Consider the following 20,097-nt stretch of genomic DNA (forward strand, 5'->3'; position numbering starts at 1 on the left):
AGGAGCCAAATCAGTTTTTATTTTTTCATTTTCTCTCTCTCTCTCTCTCTCTCTCTCTCTCTCTCTCTCTCTCTCTCTCTCTCTCTCTCTCTCTCTCTCTCTCTCTCTCTCTCTCTCTCTCTCTCTCTCTCTCTCTCTCTCTCTCTCTCTCTCTCTCTCTCTCTCTCTCTCTCTCTCTCTCTCTCTCTCTCTCTCTCTCTCTCTCTCTCTCTCTCTCTCTCTCTCTCTCTCTCTCTCTCTCTCTCTCTCTCTCTCTCTCTCTCTCTCTCTCTCTCTCTCTCTCTCTCTCTCTCTCTCTCTCTCTCTCTCTCTCTCTCTCTCTCTCTCTCTCTCTCTCTCTCTCTCTCTCTCTCTCTCTCTCTCTCTCTCTCTCTCTCTCTCTCTCTCTCTCTCTCTCTCTCTCTCTCTCTCTCTCTCTCTCTCTCTCTCTCTCTCTCTCTCTCTCTCTCTCTCTCTCTCTCTCTCTCTCTCTCTCTCTCTCTCTCTCTCTCCTTTCAGCCATTCATAATTGACTCCAGTAACTCCTCGATGAGCCCTTTTCTCCTCTGTGTGTTTGCAGTGTAACGAGTTGGTACTGTTAGTATATTGTAATAGAGTATACAGGTATTCGATAAAATGTAACTTCCATATAAATATGGATTATCAATATTATTGAGCCTTTAATATTCGATTGATGACGAAACTGGGTACCTTGATAATGCCAGTGAAAGAACACTTTATAATAATTTGATGCAGAGACATAAATATAGTTGATAAGTCTGCTTATTACTATATTAATGATGATGAAAGGTAAATGATTGTAAATGGTGATTCAAAGTGACATTAAATGAGACAATGAATGAACTCTGATGAAAATAATGAAAACATTTACCATGAAGTAAATCTGTTGAACACTGATAATAAATACCTTTTTAAATTCTCAAGTAGACTCATTTAGTGTATTTAAAATCTGAAATAAGTCATCAAATAAACACTTATGTGATGTAAACCAGTTAATTAAATCAATTTAGATGGAACATTCATTGTAAATAACACAGAATATGGTTGTAAACCTGTAGAAAATCATTTTATGAGACCAAAAAGAACAATTTTATTCAAAAGAGGAAAAGTTTCTGCATCCTTGGAGTTGCAGCTTCTTGTAAACATGAGAGATTCTTTAGACTTAGTTTCCAGGTGGGGCCGATAGGGATGGTTAAGCATGGAATTGTTTTGGTACAGGGAAGGGCACAACGTTCCTAGCAGAGGAAGCTGCTGGGCACTTTGTTAACCTCTGACATTACGGTGGACAAGTAAACTTTTTGGCCTTTCCCAACGTTACAGCAGCATGCAGGGGGGGGGACACAGGCACTGGCGTAAACGCTTAGAGCAGTGGGAGGAGGAGGGTGTGAAAGGGGGGAGAAAAACAGGCTACAGAAAGGGGAGGACATGAGCGAAATCAAGAAACGCCACCAGATTGGACACATTTTAACAATATTGACAAATTAAAAGAAGAGTGGACTTTGGAAAGCAAATATATCTTTTCGAGCAGGCTCTACAAATTTTACTGTGTAATTATCTTAGATTTTCTACGCTGTAAATGGTTAAGTCTACAAATATTTTATTGAGTTTATTTTGGTTATTCAAATTTTGTTGCACTCTTTCATGTTCATGTGTTAGAATGCTTTTAAAGGGAGAGTATGCAACTTTTAAACATAGTTTTGCAACATAAAACACATATTAAAATAATTTTCTTTAGCCAGCATGTTCTAAACTGACCCTTACAGCCGGGTTAATAAAGTCACTCAGTGCTTGCGTGCTGGTCAGCAGCTTTTGCATCACTAGAGTTTGCAGTGTAGGAGCTACTGAAATTACAAAGTTTATAAAATTCATTAAAAGTCGGCACTGTTTTGTCCAAAAAGTAAATGTATGTAGAGCAGATGTGTTATTCACAAGGCCACAGACATGAATACAACACGCAGCTTTGAAGTTTTGCTGACGAGTTGCTTAGCAACCATTGAAATCTCGCGTATTATAACCTTTTCCACATACATATTTCAATATTTTCCACTTTTACGACTTCCCGAAAACGTAGGACGGGTTGATTAGAGAATTTCAAAATGACGATAGAAAGAAGTGGAGTGTAAGCAAAACAGGAAATTAGAGGCCACTTTTTATGCTCGTAGGGTTTCTGACGTTGCCTAGCAACGGGATTCTATCGGTGTGTTGGTGCTCCTCGCCTCCGTTCGGACAGCGGTCGTGGGTGTGGGAGCTGAACCAGCGACATGGCCTCCGTTAGGTCTCAGCCACACTTTATTTTCGGTGTCCGAACCCGCGTGACCAACAACTTGTGTTTTGTTGACGAGCAGACGGTGGCGTACCCGAGCGGAAACTGCTGCGTGTGCCACAACACGGCTGTCCGACGCCAGCGCTTCATTTACGGTAATTCAATTCAATTCAAGTTTATTTATAAAGCGCCAAATCACGACAAGAGTCGTTTCAAGGCACTTCACATAATAAACATTCCAATTCAGGTCAGTTCAGTAAGCCAATCAGAAATAAAGTTTCCTATATCAGCAGAGGCGGAGCTGGCCTAAATGGCGCCCTGTGCGAGATCCTCCTGTGACCCCCCCCCACACACACACACACACGAAAAAACAGTACACCTACAACTTTGTTTCAGATTGTGTGGAGTGTATATATAACAACGTTTGCTAACTGAATACAACATCCAGCTCCTGGCCACCTTCTCACCACTTGTCAAAGTTCTACTGAAATAGACACACTTAACGCAACATGTCGGCATCATCGACTTGTACAGTACAGACGTGCTGAAAGGCGAGAGTCTCAACTTTCAGCTAAAAAAAGACCGCTCTAGCTATTATAGTTTTTATTTTATGGCAGTTTACAGTTTAAACGGGATCATACTAGCAGGGCACCTCCAGCGGCCCGCTGCCGCTCCGTTTTTCATGGGGTAAATAATAGCTAATTTCCCGATTCCAAGAAGAAAGAATGGTCCTACCAGCTTGCCACTTCAATATAAAGAAGATCAGTTCAACATGGGGAAAAAACCTGACCTGTAGGCCAGAGAAACGTTCATTAGCACATCAAGTTCGATTCAGTTTACCGGTAAACATATCACGTATGTACAACAGGTCAATTATTAATCATCTTGGCTATGTAGCTCAATCTATGCATTCCAGTAGCGTTTGCTACAAACAAATACAAAAACAACAATAAAGGAAAACAACTGTCTGACAGACAGCATAGCCGAATTCAAGGCAACACATAACAATAATCATTCGATTGCTCTTGGTTTCAAGTTAAGCCCATTAAAGTGCTTAAGTAAATAAAAGTGTTTCAAAAACAGCGTTTTCGAACCGGAGTTCTGCTCGCGGTGGGAACTCCGCCGAACAAGGTCATTTTTTTATAGCGAAAACGATCGACTGGTCACTGACAAGTAAAAGGGTGTTATTGGTAGATGTTAAGAACACTTACCGCTGAGGTAAAATGAGAGTATAAATGAATTGAGGGGGAAAAAACGCTTTGTTTTCCAACACCGTTCTACAAGCAACAAGCTTACGGCAGGAGCAGCGTTCATGGTTGCCGCAACTTGGAAGGAACCAATCAGGAGAGGGACCTCACATCAGCTGACGTGGGTCATGTGACAGGGAGTAGTTGATATGGGTTACACTTTGTTGTGCTTTTATTACAGAAATATTATTATCATCATCACTATTATTATTAAGAACTTGCGATTTCTATGTTTTGTTTATGTATTGGTTGATGCTAAAAAAATTTTTTTTAGGAAAAAAAAAAAAAGGAAATTAAATGCCGCCCCTTGCAGACTGCCGCCCTGTTCGGCCGCACATGTTGCACATATCAAGCTCCGCCACTGTATATAAGGAACCCAGCAAATTGCATCAAGTCACTGACTAGTGTCAGTGACTTTACAGCAATCCTCATACTAAGCAAGCATGTAGCAACAGTGGAGAGGAAAACTCCCTTTTAACAGGAAGAAACCTCCAGAGAATCCTGGCTCAGTATAAGCAGCCATCCTCCACGACTCACTGGGGATCGAGAAGACAGAGCAGGCACACACGCACACACACACGGTACTCTATGGTTAGCACCCAACCAGGCTGCTGTTGTAATAACACACTCTTTGTAATAACACACTCTTAAGCCTCCTCAGCTCGTTGTGTTAGCTGCTGTTTCCGGATTACGTTGTGTCTTTCATCCTCACAGGTTCAGACAAAAGCCAGGGCATTCGTGCTCTGGCCATCAGCCCCAATCGTTGCTACCTGGCTGTGTCGGAGCGGGCTGAGAAGGCCACCATCACTGTGTTTGACCTGCAGCATGAACGAGGCAGGAGGAGGAAACCTCTGACTGCAGGAGACATGCTTGTTTCAGAGTTCCTATGCGTGGCTTTCTCACCTGACTCCAAGTACCTGATAGGTCAGTCTGGGGGGCCGGAGTGGACACTTGTCCTCTGGTTTTGGGAGAAGAACAAAGTTCTAGCAACAGTAAAGTCAACTTCCTTTAATGATCCCATCACACAGGTGAGCACCCGTCTGTGCAGCCCAGGCTCTAGTTTATAAATATATGCAAACTGAAATATATTTAATGTCCCGTCAGATTAGTTTCAACCCTCACAACAACATGCAGCTGTGCGTAAGTGGATCCGGAGTGTTCAAGGTCTTCCGCTACTACGAGGGAGCTCTGAAACAGAGCAGCATTGCAAAGGTGGAGTCCATCAACATCCTGTGCCATGCCTGGGTGTCGGAGAAGGTGTTTGCTGGAACTGACACGGGCAGGCTGCTCGTGTTTGAGTCTGGAGATATGAGAAGAGAGCTCAGGATGTCGTCTCACTCTGACAGGTCAGATATTAGACGTGATATTTGTTAATAAATAGGAACATCAGATTGTGTGCAAGTAAAAAGAACACCAGTCCTGTGTTTCTGGACTGTTTTTTCACATCACACGGTACAATTGGCTGAGCTGGGATACATTTCCCAGAGCGGATCACCTCCTAATCGCTTGAAGTTGAATAAAGCTGTTATCTTATGGAACAGGCAAGTGGAGATGAAATGGATCAAAGAAATTGATGTGAATGGAGGTTTGGCGGCTTCTGGTATCACGGCCATCCTGTCCTACTCCAAGGGCTTTGTGTGCTCTACAGGTCCTGGAACTGTCTGTTTGTTTGAGAGGACAGAGGACAACGTTTATAGGAAATACAGGGAAATACGGGTAAATATCCAAGCTGACTTTGACAAAATAAGTTAGACTGTGAGCTTTATATTTTCATCTATCTGTTGGTGTCAGATTCCTTCAGATCCACGCAGTAATGACCTAAACCCAGCAGAGATCCACACCGTCTGCATGAGTCCAGCAGAGGAGACTCTAGCTGTCAGCACCGACCGGGGACAGCTGTACAGCGCCAGCCTTTCATCCACCGACATCAGCAGGCTGCTGGTGAGTCACGTTTACCTGCACTACCACCGACCAGTGAGTCCAACTCTTGACTGGCTGTGTTGGAAATCAGAAAACATCAAAATGATATTTCAGTTTTTCTCTTTAAATATGTGGAGCAAGAAAAGGAACAGAAATCTTAGGTTATCCAGTTATCTCTGTAGTTATGCTGCTATAGGCTTAGACTGCTGGAGGACACACTGACCACTTTCCACACTCGACTACTTTCTTCTACAATCTGCTCTTTAACTGTATTATTTCCTGCTATTTCAGCTGTTACCTTCATTTTTTCTCCAAGTGTTTTTCTCCCCAGAAGAAGCTACAACGATGTTCTGCTGAGCTGTGGTGGCCTCATGGAGGAGGCTGTCGTCTAGCACACTGCTGCTAACCACTTAAACATTCTCCCTCTCCTGATAATAACTTTTTGCTTTCCTTGACATTGAATGTGCTACTACTAGTTTACCCGTTTAATTATAGAGCCATTAGGATGAATACAATAAAGTTTATCTCTCACCAAATATAATATTTACTAAGAAATCACAATAAAACTATAGACACATTGCTTGGTGTGTGTGTGTGTGTGTGCGTGTGCATGTGTGTGTGTGTGTCTACTCTGTCTTCTCCATCCCCAGTGAGTCCCTTAAGGTCTGATGCTTCTGAGCACCGACAGCTCTCTTTAACTCACCACAGATTTTCAATAATGTTCAGGTCTGGAGACTGAGGCCTAGTCCACACGTAGCCGGGTTTTTAAAAAACGAATATCCGCCCCTCCAAAAACTTGCATCCACACCACCGCGTTTTAAAAACAAAAACTCTGTCCACACGTACCCGGATAAATACGTTGTTAAGGACATGCCAGACCTGTAGGCGGCAGTACTTCCCCCGTTCTTAACCTCGTCCTTCGTCTGTGGTCTTCCGCAAGGAGCAGTAATTCCGCTTGCAAAAACAAACAAGCAAAAAGCGCTTGGACAATTGATGGATCGGGTAGTGACAGAGCGCAGCTCTGAGGGCATCCATGCTGTCAGCTAGTGTAAACACAGGTCGCACACGTGATGTCAGCATTTTTTGTCGCAGAAAGTGACGTTGCGGACCTTAAAACTCCGGTTTTGTCTGTCCACACGCAGACACCCAAAACGGAGAAAACGCAGATCTTCACTTTGGCCGGAGTTTTTAAAAAGCTCCGTTTTCGTGTGAAAAAACTCCGTTTTCGTGTGGACGACAGGCCAAAACGTAGAAAAATATCTACGTTTTGGCAGATCCCGGCTACGTGTGGACAGGGCCTGAGATGAACATCCCAGAACGTTGTAGCTGTTCCTCTGCATGGATGCCTTTGTAGATGTTGAGCAGTGCATGCTGCAGTTCGAGCCACATTAAATAAGGGCCCTGCTGGCCCATTAATAATAACCGATTCACTTTACCATGCACCAGGCATGTATTTATGTTCAGAAAATTAAATATACTCAAATTTACTGACCTGGTCCATTAACAGACAGCATTAGCACTGTGGCAGTGTGAGCGTCCTGTCACCGTGTCCCGAATGATCATGCGCCCTGGCTACTTGGACAAGGGGATGTGTTTGGCTGACAGGTTAGTGCGTATGACTCTCACCCGGGAGTCTGGGCATCGAATCCCGCCCGGGCCCTCGTTTCTCCACCTTGCCACAGTACTTTTAAAAGTACATGGTAAGATTGTTCCGGTGAACCGCTGTAAGGAGGTTTTCAGTAGGAGTAGCACTGTGGAACAACATGAATATCGAAACAAGAGTATGTACCACCACTCTTAAAAAATGTACATCCATAGGATGATGTCAGATTACAAGAATGGGAAATATCTTTTCACGTTAATACTATTTATTTGTAAAGTGCGCTGGTAGTTTCATTTGTTGCTGTACAATTTTTATTTTTGTTGTGTACTATGAGTGAATTTCCCCACTGTGGGATCGATAGTCTATCCTATTGTTATTATTATTAGTATTGTTATTGTTTATTAGTGGAAATCTGATTGTGTAAAAGGTAGGCACACAAAAGCTAGGTTTCATACTACACCTTTTGGTTTCTTTTAGCATGTTTTGTACAGTTGCTGCAGGGCAGCAGTAGCTCAGGAGGTAGAGCAGGTTGTCTCATGACCCCAGCTCCCACCAGAGGCATTCTGCTGTTGTGTCCTTGGGCAAGACACTTCCCCCAACTTGCCTGTGTTGGTGGTGGTCAGAGGGGCCGACGGCTCCAAATGGCAGCCTCGCATCCGTCAGACTGCCCCAGGGCGGCTGTGGCTACATAGCAGCCCACCATCACTGGCAGTGTGTGAATGTGAGAGTTCACGCAAGCGTCTTTGAGTGTCCTAATAAAGAGCTATATGAGTTCGATGATTATTATTATTAATATCTTTTTCCTACTTTCAAAAATGACCAAATAAATAAAAATCCTTTAGCTGATATGAATGTTACCTCTGTCCATCAGGAAAGACATCAATGTTTCGAGTCCTTGTCCCAGCCCTTCCACTCCAGCGCTATCACGGGTCTGTCCACCTGCATCCTCAAGCCCCTCGTAGCCACTTGCTCTTTGGACCGATCTGTCCGTATCTGGAACTACGAGACAAAGTGAAAATCACACGTTTTTCATTCACATGAAGCATGAACTTCCTTTAGACGCTAACACAACCTTTGTCTTGTGTTCTCCAGGGAGTTGGAGCTGTACAGGGAGTTCCAGGAGGAGGCGTACAGCGTAGCGCTGCATCCCACTGGCCTCTTCGTCCTTGTGGGCTTCTCAGACAAACTCAGGCTGATGAATCTGGTTCTGGATGACATCCGTACTTTAAAAGAGTTTACGCTGCGTAGCTGTAGAGAGGTGTGTTCATGTACTTCACAGTAAACTGGAATCTGTCGTTCTCTGCAGCCAGCACTGACGTCCCTCTTTCCCTCCATGCTTAGTGCGCTTTCAGCCATGGAGGTCACATGTTTGCGGCTGTTAATGGAAACGTCATTTATGTCTACACTTTCACCACTTTTGAGAATACTCTCACTTTGAAGGCCCACAATGGAAAGGTGAGTAGGGCATGACCCCCTCCCCCAATATCCTGATTGGATGCCCTTCTGCCTGCAGGTGCGGAGCGTCGGCTGGAGCCTGGATGACAGCCGCCTGGTGTCGTGTGGGATGGACGGTGCAGTTTATGAGTGGAACACACACACTGGAAAGCGAGAGTCCGAGAGTGTGGTCAAGTCCTGCAGCTACACAGATGTTGCCTTCTCCTGGGACTACAAGACCATCCTAGCTGTGGGGTCAGACATTGTGAGGGAGATACAGAGCTGCCAGGTGAGAAGCCAAAGAGCTGTCCACATCACGGACAGTCATAGAAACACCATCCCTGAGATCCAGCTGCATGTTTGTGTGCAACTCTCCTCTTCCATCCATGTGTGGAGAGACATTTTATTCCCAGTTGATTCAGGTCTAGATCAGCTTTATGACTAAACATCTGCTGTTTTCTTCATGTTGAGTCACATCAGCTAGCTGCCACTCATTATTTTAAACTAAAACTGAGAATAGCTTGGTTGTTGGAGTTTTTTACACTGTAATCTGGCCAGGGAGTAAGAGCAACAAGTCACTGTCCTTCATTGTGACAATGCACTCGATATTTCCTCCTTTTTGCAATGATGTTGCCTGCTACAGCTGCTCAAACATTAGGTTCACAACTCCATCAGCATTTTTCTGCAGATATTTTATACTAACCGTTCCAGTCCGATTTCCGCCGTCTCCGCATCACTGAAACAGATCACCACTGATCCTCTAATGGCAGCTGACTCTGGTTTAAACTCTGTCCTCGTTTTCCTTGACCTCAGTGACACCATCTGTCATTCCACACTTCTGAATACTTTATCGGCTATAGGTATCTCTCACATTTCATTTAAAGAGCAAGTCACCCCCAACTCAACTTTTTTTTGCTGATAAACTAAATAAACGAGTGTCTAATCGTGCTGCAGACACGTGTCGTCAATAATTTGGCACTTCAGTGCATCTTAGTTAAAATTTAAATATTCTGCCTAAAACTGGCAGTGTTGCGCCGTCGCCAGGTAAAACTCTGCACTGTATTTGAATTTAAATCTGCCACCGCTATTGGCTAAGAGGTATGCTATGATGTAAACTAGTACATTATGATGTCACAATGCCGTTGCGAGCCTGTGTGTATTTGTTAGCGGCTCCGCCCTCTCAGTCTGCCAGGCAACAGCATTTGTTGCATTTTTCAAACATGAAGTGGGAGTGGAGTAAGTGTCTTGTAGGGGGTGACTTGCTCTTTAACTGGTTCAAGTCATATCTGACAAACAGAACTCAAGTTATTCAGCTGAACACATTCACTTTCACTCCTGCTCGTAGTATCTGGAGTTCCTCAAGGTTCTGTCCTCATCCCCATGCTACTCATAATTTATCAGCTTCCTTTGGGTCCAATTTTTAGATATTCAACGTCAATTTTCACCGTTATGCTGATGATACTCAGTTATATATTTTAACTGCACCATCTACAATGCTTCCACCATCCTCACTCACTGAATGCCATACAGCAGGGGTATCCAGCAGGTTTCAGTCGTAACCCTGTTTCAACACACCTGATTTCAGCAGGTGATTAACAGGCTTCTACAGAGCTTGATGAGCTGCTGAACAGGTGACTCAACCTCTGAATCAAGTCTGCTGGAGCAGAGAAACCACAACACCTGCTGGATCCCGGCCCTGCGGGACCAGGATTGGGCACCCCTTCCTTACAGATTAGGTCCTGGTTCTCTTCCAGCTTCCTGAAGCTGAACTCTGACAAAACCGAAGTGCGCACAGTCAGCAGTAGGGAAGGCCAGAAAGTTCTCAGTATCAATAGAAAACGCTACTGTCACATGCCTAGGTCAGATTAAGAGCCTTGGTGTAACTCTGGACAGCACCTTGTCCTAATATTCTCATATCATTTCTGTTACTCGGTCAGCTAACCACCACCTACATCCATCTCTGTCTAATCACTCGTCTGCAATTTTAGTAAACACTACTCACCTAGATCATTGTAACTCACTCCTTTTTTGGTCAGCCACAGAAGTCTGAATAAACGTAAACTGATCCAAAACTCTGCTCCTCGTGTCATCACGAAAACACCCTCCCCTTCTCATGTCACCTCCATTATCCAGCAGCTTCACTGGCTAGCAGTAACATTCAGGGTTGACTACAAAATCGTATTCCTCACATGTAAGGCCATTCACAACCTTATTGTGAGGACCCCCTCATATCTCTCACAGCTCTTACAAGTATCTACACCCTTCTGGATGCTCAGGTCCTCAGTTTCCTTCAACCTGCACAGTCCGCCTGCTCGTCTTGTCACCATGGGAGGTTGAGTATCCAGCAGATCAGCCCCCTCCCTTTGAAGCTGAACTCAGGAACACCACTACCCTTCACCATAACTCTGCTTTGTGTTTTAGCTTGACTATAGTCATTTACTGCAACTACATTGTTTAGTTGTGTTCGTTTTGAATGTTTTATTTCCCCTTTCTGTACAGGGAGTTTTTAGAAAGGTACTCCAAATAAAATGTACTCTAATTATCTGACTGCTACTGTGCCGTCTGTGTGGCTCTATTCCAGCCACGTGATTGGTCCAACATGGAGAAACTCCTGTTACCATTGGCTATTTATCTGTTTACCAGTTCTCATGTCTATTATCATTGCCCAGCTGTTAAAAATGTTACAAAGCACTTCTTTCTTCCCTAAAGGTTTTAATTTGAATGAAAAAAAGGGAAACAAACAAAAACAAAAATCCTGAGTTTTTAAAAAGTGTTGGTTTCACAGGTCCTCAGGGAGGTTCCTGCTGATGAAGGAAGTCTCACTGCTCTTGCCGTGTCTCACTCTGGCCGTGTCATCTTCACTGGAACTTCCAGTGGAACCATCAGAGCCATTAAGTACCCACTCCCCATCCAGAGCGAGTGGGTCATACAGCAGCCCCATGGCGGCCCTGTGAACAAGGTGGCGCCAAACCCTACTTTAGTATTCTGTGCTGAAACAAAACATGCTTTAAACATCATGTTTCCTCAGATGGCGATTACATATGATGACCAGTTCTTGCTGACTGTGTCTGAAGATGGCTGTCTGCTGATTTCTAAGATCGTTGACAAGGACGGTCGCGGACTGAAGAGCAACCGGCAGGTTGTCCACACTGAGGAGATCCTGGTGACGAAGGCAGACCTGGAGGAGAAAGTTCGTTTCACTCAAGTCCTGTGTGTGTGTTTATGTTCCCACGTGTGCCTGAGCGTGCATCAGGGCAGCAGGAGGTGTGTGTGTGTGTGTGTGTGTGTGTGTGTGTGCGTGCATGCGTGTGTGTGTGTGTGTGTGTGTGTCTGTCTGTCTGTCTAAGCTGAGACTTTGGAGAGACACATGACATGGTTTGAATTCAGGCTCCATTGCTGCCAGTGGTGTCCTTGGGCAAAACACTTCACCCTCCTCCCTGCTGGTGATGGTTGGAAGGACGGGTGGCCGGGGGGGGTGTCACAAAAATAAACAATCAATGATGAACAAGAGTCTGCTTCTAGACCTGCAGAAGGAGAATAACAAACAAACAACAATACAACAGGAGCAAGCTATCACTGCGTAAACCTGATGAGGAAATATAAAATCAACATCGTTCTACTGAACAATCACAATAATAAATCACAGTGCATTTAGTGCCAACCACAGATAGCAGATGATTTCTCTGCAACACGTTTATGCCGCGTCCACATTGGCCCGGTCCAGGCTGGATAGCGTGGGGTCCCCCACCAGTAGGGTTTGTTCACACACACTCCTCAGCAATGCTGTCCTCACAGCTCAAGCCCCACAGGCTGGTGTCTGTGTGTACTTAACAGCAGAGGAAGATAAATTACTCCCTGTGTGTGTGAGCTCACAGCAGAGGGAGGGAGATGTCCTTTGTGTGTGTGTGTGTGTGTGTGTGTGTAGCTATTTTTACAGGACCATAGCGGTAGCAGAACAGGATTCGTCGCGGCTCCCTGGGGAGGATAAAGGTGGTAGATCAGACCGTGGCGGTAATGTGGCGCAATCGTGGCAATTTTATAAAAGATTAGGCGATGGCGGCATAAAGGGGGTATGGGGGCGGTCTCTGCGCTGCCGCAGACTTCCGTTTATCTTGGACATAACTTGCTTTTTATTGTGATTGAAGCCGTGATCATTAAGTTTTTTTAACAAGCAGCTCCTAAAGGTGTCTGTCCCCATCAGTCCCTGTGCAGTCTCTGGTGGTCTGAGCTTCAGCTCTAACAGAGAGGCTCGTGGAGCGCTGCGGCGCTCCAGTCTGCCATCTCAGATGATTATGTTCAAAAAGCAAACCTCATTGCCCGTGTTTACTTTCATTTTCAACAAATTTGCCAGCCGGAGCTCAGCAATAACTCCCCACGTCATCATGACATCTGCCTCTGTTGCGCCAGGACGCATACGACAGATCATTACTGCAATATTACTGCCAAGCGAGGCGGAACGAATGCCGCAAAATTCGCGCAACGCCATGCCGGCATGGCGTGTTTATAGACAAACCATTGCGGTAACATTATGCCGATTTGCCGGCATGGTGTCTTATAAAAGAGGCTACTGTGCCTGAGTGTGTGCGTGCGCACTCTTCAGACAGACGGCATAATAGTGAATCGTGAATGCGGGAAGCCCCCGTGGGCTGATTCTATCCACCAATAGGGATGGGTACCTTTGACATTTGAATCGATCCGGTACTAATTCCCGGTACCTGGGAATCGATACCGGTACTTAACGGTACCAATTTTTGATACTTTTTAATGTTTAATATTTTAATTCTCTTTTATAATTAAATATATATTTTTCTCAATATATAACCATATTTGATAAATATCACGATAAATAACATACAACTGTTTGTATTTTAACATCGTTCTTGTAGTTTTATAAGCTGATAATTAAACTGAAGCAAACATCTTTACTGTGAACTAAATTTACTGTGTATCTTCATTCCTTTTGCCGTCCTTTTTCAATTGATTTTTCATACTGGGAAGTTAGAATTTCCAAGGAGAAAGTGAACGCACCATTAGCTGATAACAATGGTAGCAATGGAAGCTAACATATCAAGCTATCTTAAACAGTTTATTTAGCTGCTGGAGCAGATTAAAACGATGATGCCTCACACTTAGATCGTTGTCGCTGGTTTCGTCTTCACCCAATCACCCGTCGCATTTAGTAAAGTGAAGCCAAACTTTAGAGCGCGTTCATGTTCTTCCAGTCGAAAATTCGGAGTTCCGAGGAGAAAGCGAACGCACCAATAGCGAAACAGAAGCTAACATATCAAGCTAACGTCATCTTAAACATTTTATTTACCTACTGGAGCAGATTAAGATGAGGATGTCTCACTTAGATCGTTGTCGCTGGTTTCATCATCATCCAGTTACCCATCACATTTAGTGAAGTGGACCCAAGCTTTAGCTTTGGTTCTTTCTACCATGCTGCTCTGTTTACAACTGGCTCACAGCGACCGATGACATAACGCTCTTGCGCAGCTGTCTAGGCAAGTTCTCGTTATGAAGGACGGGTACCGAAACGAAGCACCGTTTCAAATTACGTGAATCGGTGCTCGGTCGGTACTATGGAATTCGGTCGGTACCTTAAAAAGTACCGAATTCGGTACCCATCCCTATCCACCAATCAGAGGCTCCTCCTGATGGTAGGTGTGAATTTGAGCCGGCCAGTCAGTCTGCAGTGGGTGTGTTACAACAAGTTGGCTCCAGGCAGGTCACCTTGGGAAGAGGGCTGGAAAAACAAGCAGTTGCGTGTGGGAAAATCCCTGGCTACCCAAATGGGAACACTCCATGCCAAGTCCAGGCAGAGTAGGACTGACGCTATAGTGTGGAAGCCCCATTACTTACTTATTAGCGGTACTGTCCATGAACAGGCTTTTCACAAGCTTCAGTTGGGATCAAGGCACACCGCCCAGTCATTGGTCACAGATTATGAAACAATCCCCAGTGAGTCGTGGAGGATGGCTGCTTATACTGAGCCAGGATTCTCTGGAGGTTTCTTCCTGTTAAAAGGGAGTTTTCCTCTCCACTGTCGCTGCATGCTTGCTTGGTATGAGGATTGCTGTAAAGATTCTGACACTAGTCTCGATGCAACCCGCTGGGTTCCTTATAGAGGAAACTTTTTCTGATTGGCCTAATGAACTGACCTGAATTGGAATGTTTATTATGTGAAGTGCCTTGAGACGACTCTTGTCGCGATTTGATGCTTTATAAATAAAACTGAATTGAATTAGCCTTGCTGAACTAGTTTGGCCCAGGATAAAACACCTATGTTCAGATTCTTTTCTCATCTGGTCCAAATGTAGGGCAAGTCTGTCTGATTGGACAAACAGCTGGGGACATTGGGTCCAGTCTAGTGTGTTTTTCTGCAGCTGAATCTGATTTGTCTCAGTGGTTCATCCAAACACCGGCGTTGCCTAATGAGGCAGCTCACTGTGTGTGTTTCAGGCCCAACACATGCTGGAGCTCAAGATGCATTTGGAGGAGCTGCAGATGGAGAATGAGTACCAGCTCCGGCTGAAGGACATGAGTCACACGGAGAAGTTCAGAGAGCTGATGGAGAAGTTTACCCTAGAAGTAGAATCTCTGAAAGCAGCTAAAAAGGTGCGTCTGATGAAGCTACAGCAACCAGTTAAAGGTTTAAAGTGATCGCACACATCCACTGGGTTCAAACCCTCCCACTCAGAGGGAGAGAGCTAGGACCAGAGCCCTCTGGTCTATGGGCTGGAAGCTTCTGAAGTCCTCCGTTACCCTTCATGTCCTGAGTCCAGCCACTCAGTAAAATTCAGCTCTTATGCAAATCCCTCCTAGACTGTTACATGTCTGTGATGCTCAAAATAAAAATCCTAATGTCTTCTGAAGAGCCATCTAACTTAAACTTTCTGCTGCAGATCATGAAAACAAAGATAGAGGAGCAAGAATGTGAGCATCAGAAGGACTCTGTCGAAGCTGCAGTGAAACATTCAAAACAACTTCAGGATTTAGGTAAGAAGAGGACAGTATCAGTGTCCACATAACACAAACACTGCTTCTTCACTCACGCTATAAGCAACGTGATAAAGCATGGAAAACATCCAACTCACTGGAAGGAGTAAAGAAAATTACGTCGTTTCTGCACCACACAAACACAAAATGCTAAAACCAACTTCTTTAGGAACAGTTTGGTCAACGACTTTAACAATCCAAAACAGTTCTGGAAGAAAATGAATGATTTACGAGGAAAGGCAACTACTAAAACAACTACTTAGAGGTTTAATGATGAAACCACCTACAACCCAGCTGTAGCTGCTGAAGGCTTCAGCCAACTCCTCGGGACTGGAATAAGTTACCTGCTCGTATAAGATCCGTTTCCTCCCCTCGCCTCTTTAAAAACTCTCTCTCTGAGTGTGTGAAACCGATCTGTAATTGTTTTGAAGCTGCTTTCTGACATTCTTTTTGCTGTACCAAAGCAGGATTTATGATTTATAATAATAATAATAATACTAATTGTTTTTTTTATCTCTTTTTGTCCCGTTTTTCTTTAATTATCTATTCATTAATTTTCTCAATTACCATTTGTTGCTTGTTTTTTGATTGACTTTGTTTCGTTCTATATAGCCTCTGTCTTGTAATATCTTTTGTCTACGGTAGGGGGACCCACTCGTAAACGTGATGTTTCATCTCAAGTGGTTTTATCCTCCTAAAATATAAGTTAATAAATAAATAAAATAAATGTAAGCAATTCCAGATCTGTTTTCCATCATGCACAGAGCAATCTTACACTTCAAAGCTGATGGTGAACCACCAGAAGTACCAGGATCTTCTGCAGAAGCATGAACAGATGCAGGACGAATATAAGAAACAGCTGACATCTGCAGAGGAGAGCCACACCCTGGCTCTGGAGGATCTCACTCAGGTGTACAAGGTCAAGCTGCAGGAGAAGACGCAGCTTCTGGTTCAGGTCAGTCACAGAGAACATGAAGAAGAGGAGATGGTGAAGCTCCGGCACCTGAGAGCCCCGTTTGATTGTGTCATGCTCTTAAATGAAACAGCATCAGAAGGAGGCGGAGCAGAAAGTCCATGAGTTTGAAAAGATCCTGAAGCAGGCAAAGGAGGACGAGAAGGAGAAGATACGTCTCATCCAAGCCCAGTTTGAGCAGCAACTCCACTCGGAGAAGGAGACCAACGAGGACTTGAAGAAAAGAGCTGCAGTCATGGCACAGAAGGTGATTAAGGCAGGGTTACCTAGTATAGACTAGTTCCTTCTGGGTCACGTCAGGGTGGTGATGCTGTTTAGTGATCACGTTTGTGATGTCACAGCTGCACGGTGCACAGCGACAGGCGGATGGCTGGTGTGATGATGTAACCAAGCTGAAGCAGGAGCAGCAGAGGCTGCTGGGGCTGATCCGCTCCCTGGAGGGGGACATCACCGAACAGAAGAGGCAGCTCTCTGGGCACGAGAAGGCGGGCCTTGACAAGGTGTGGTACGGTTGCTGTTTCCAGTATGCTGAGCCTGAACGTTCCTGAAACACAACCAGCCTAAGTCCTTAGAAACCCCTCATGAGAAAAGGTCAGGGGTCATGACTGCCTCAGGGCTTTAGCACTGGGTCAGGTCAGGTTGGCTGTAAAAAAGGCACCAGTTGGAATGTGTAACTGGGAGAATTGGTTCTTGGAAATAATAAAACTATTTCCTCACTGAATGATCAAAAGGCCAAAGGTAGACCAATCCCTGGTCTGGAGCGGTGTAACCCTGGGTTTCTGGGACCTGGTGACAGATCTGGTAGGCCTCGTAGCTAGACTCTGCTCCCCATTCAAGGGTTAGGCCTAAAAACATTATCTCAAATTCCATAAGAGCAATAAACCCCGAGTCGACCAGGATCTGTGAACTCATTACCCTCCCGCTCGTGTTCCTGCAGGATAACACCATCTCCAGCCTCGTGAAGAAGAACCAGGAACTGGAAACGCTCAAGTTCCTCCTGGAATTTCAGGTGAACGACTTCCAGAAGCAGATGGAGTCTCAACAGGATGAGATCAATAAGACAAGAGAGAAGATCCAACAGGTGTGTAAAAACATTCAACATAGACCTTCACCTAACCGCCCATGCTGCTTCATCACCAGCTTACTGGCTGCATGATGTGGTCACAATATTTTAGACTCTTCTCATGCCACAAGGATGCAGAAAGATTTAACGTCCCGTAGAAGCTTTTGATGTAATACACGTGTGTGTTTAAAGCTGGAGGACATCCTGCTGCAGAAGGACAAGAGTAACTCTCAGCTGAAGCTCAGCGTCTCTGACCTGAGGCTTAAACTGAAGACCAAGGATAAGGAAATGCGCAGGGAAATGCAGAAGGTCCAGCATGGTCCAGTCATCTAACAACTTTCATCTTCAGCTTCTGTAAAACAGCTTTGTGCCCGTGGAGATCAGAGAAACCCTTAAACTATCCTTTTTCACCTTTCTGTGACCAGGGGAAAAATTTGGAGACTTTTCTAGAACGACTCAAGTCAGACCTCCATGGCTGTGTCGGCTTTATCCAGGACCCAAAACAACTGAGAGACAGCATCCTGAAGATGTACTCCCACTACGGCCCACAGCTGGACCACGTGAGTGACTCTGCTCACGCAACATGACCGCTAGGGTCTGTACAGGCCGAGGTGACCTGACATTGTAGGGTTTTTCTAAGGTGGAGAAGAGCGGTGCTGCGCAACATGTTCCAGAGGTGTTTCTCCACCACCAGGACCTCCAGGAGAAAACCATTTCCAGTCTGAAGCAGAAACTGGAAAAATCTGCAAAGGAGCGAGAGAAAGTCTCTGCCCAGATGACAAAGGTGAGATAAACATAGATTACTGAGGTCTTTAAAACGCCAAGTGTCATTTTTTTTAGTTCAAATGAACATCAGAGATGGTTAGAGTAGACTATTAATCCCACAGTGATGAAATTCAATAAAGCAGCCGTACAAACACTTAGAGAAGAAGAAAGTACACAGGCAGTAAGCTTTGATTGTAATCTGGTCCAGGGACCAGCAGAAGGTATGGAGCTGTGTTAAACAGTGACCTGCTGGTGTTCATCCTAACCTGCAGGAAAACGAGATGCTCATCACTGAAATCAATGCGCTGAGGAAGGAGCTGCATGTGGTCAGGACCCAGCTGGTCCACATGAAGAGGTCCAGGACACGTCCAGACCAGGACACACCCAGAGAGGAGGTCAAGCACCAAGAAGTCCGCTGACCTCACCTGTCTGCAGAGGCGTCCTGAGCTTGCAGGAACTGCTGTTTTGTTGACACATTTTATTGGGAGTAGCAGTTGTGGGGACCGAAGCATGGACTGCAGACATTCATGCTGCAGCATTCATGTATGTTAACAACACTCCAGGTGCAACTATGTCCAAAGAAGTCTTGCACGTGGTATCAAACTGGAGGATGAGATTGTCTGTGCTGAGAGGCACAGAGGACTGGCAGAGGACACATCTGAGAACTCTGTTGCTGTAGATGGGTTAATAACCCGTCGCCGGATTGCAGGAGTGTGTCTTTACAGGTGGCCACAGTGCTTCAAAATGAGATAAAACATGCAAATGATCAGATAAAATAGCATCTTCGATGGTTAGGTCAAAGATGGGTAAGTCAAACAACAGCACTATGTCCAAGGTGTGCCCACTTTCCTGAGCGGGCAACATATTCTCACTCCCAACTCGCCCCATATCGACGCTTGGTCAGGATCCCTCCGCGCTGGGATCGACGCTTTATACTCGCAACCAGAACTTCCATTCTGCCTGCCAAGCCGTCAGCATCAGCTGGGCTGGATGCTACTGCTTAGAAAAAAGAAGATGAATGCAGTTAACCTGAAGGTTTTGTGCTATTTCAAACTCTTTTCAGAACATATAAGCTCACCTTCTGCCCACTCCTTTACATCACTGACCCAGTCATCCAGTTGAGTCAGTCACTGACAACTCCACTTTCATGGACTCCAGGTTCTGAAGCTGGCTTAGAAGTGTTTTGTGACCTACGTTGCCAATTTAAAATAATACATAATAAAACATGTTTAAACTACAGCTCAAAATGTTTAGAATACAGAGGTGTAGCCGTCGAAAAATAAATCCCTACTACCTTCTGATATGGGTTGGTCAGAGAGGTGGCCAGGTTGTCCAACTTTGATTCCAACGCATGGTCATGAGTCAGCATGTCTGTCCGTCCCCAAAAAAGAAAGGAATGAGTAATGTTTCCGTAACGGTTACATATTTTCAATACAAGAGCAGTACTTGGCCCTCTCACCTGCTTTGGACATATGCTTTATGATAACAGCAATCATTGAGAGAAAGGCATTACACTGCTCTACCTCCTCCCCCAGCATCAAACCAGTTCCCTCCTGATAACGAACGAACGAACGAACACACACACACACACACACACACAATGAGTCAAAGCTGCTCGTGTTGCCATCCAAGTTGTCCAAAAAGGTGATTCTGTCTCAAAACTCACCTGTTCCGTCTAGCATTCCAATAATTACTCTCGTTGCTCCAATCTGTCTGTTTGTTTTATGCTGTTTTATCTTTTATTGTTGTGTATTTTATCTCTGTAAAGTGTCCTTGAGTGTTCAGAAAGGCGCTGTTGAAATAAAATGTATTATTATTATTATTATTCTA

General features: G+C 44.7%; 1 protein-coding gene across 3 annotated transcripts; it reads left to right on the forward strand.

Moving 5' to 3' along the window:
• Positions 1 to 370: 370 nt before the first annotated feature.
• On the forward strand, positions 371 to 20,097 carry cfap57 (cilia and flagella associated protein 57). 3 transcript variants are annotated; one of them, XM_015976830.3, is made up of 21 exons: positions 380 to 2,418; positions 4,225 to 4,538; positions 4,615 to 4,856; positions 5,052 to 5,226; positions 5,302 to 5,451; positions 7,905 to 8,044; positions 8,126 to 8,291; positions 8,375 to 8,488; positions 8,547 to 8,756; positions 11,253 to 11,426; positions 11,496 to 11,657; positions 14,930 to 15,085; positions 15,373 to 15,466; positions 16,231 to 16,421; positions 16,513 to 16,686; positions 16,781 to 16,939; positions 17,377 to 17,520; positions 17,695 to 17,811; positions 17,928 to 18,062; positions 18,143 to 18,286; positions 18,540 to 20,097. In XM_015976830.3, exons 1-21 carry the CDS (start codon positions 2,262 to 2,264, stop codon positions 18,684 to 18,686), a joined length of 3,465 nt encoding a protein of 1,154 aa, XP_015832316.3. In that variant the 5' UTR covers positions 380 to 2,261; the 3' UTR covers positions 18,687 to 20,097. The 3 variants fall into 3 exon arrangements, with proteins under 3 accessions (XP_054590740.2, XP_015832316.3, XP_054590741.2); XM_054734765.2 differs by lacking the exon at positions 17,695 to 17,811 and having other exon boundaries at positions 371 to 2,418; XM_054734766.2 differs by lacking the exon at positions 380 to 2,418 and having other exon boundaries at positions 4,389 to 4,538; positions 4,620 to 4,856.

Source organism: Nothobranchius furzeri, chromosome 3 (genome assembly GCF_043380555.1).
Source record: "Nothobranchius furzeri strain GRZ-AD chromosome 3, NfurGRZ-RIMD1, whole genome shotgun sequence".
In the NCBI taxonomy this organism is placed as follows: domain Eukaryota; kingdom Metazoa; phylum Chordata; class Actinopteri; order Cyprinodontiformes; family Nothobranchiidae; genus Nothobranchius; species Nothobranchius furzeri.

Coding starts and splice junctions, on each gene's coding strand:
- cfap57 (XM_015976830.3), top strand. CDS start 2,262: ATGGCCTCCGTTAGGTCTCAGCCACACTTTATTTTCGGTGTCCGAACC. Junction 17,812..17,927: donor TGCGCAGGGAAATGCAGAAG/GTCCAGCATGGT, acceptor TTCTGTGACCAG/GGGAAAAATTTGGAGACTTT. Junction 18,287..18,539: donor TCTCTGCCCAGATGACAAAG/GTGAGATAAACA, acceptor CCTAACCTGCAG/GAAAACGAGATGCTCATCAC.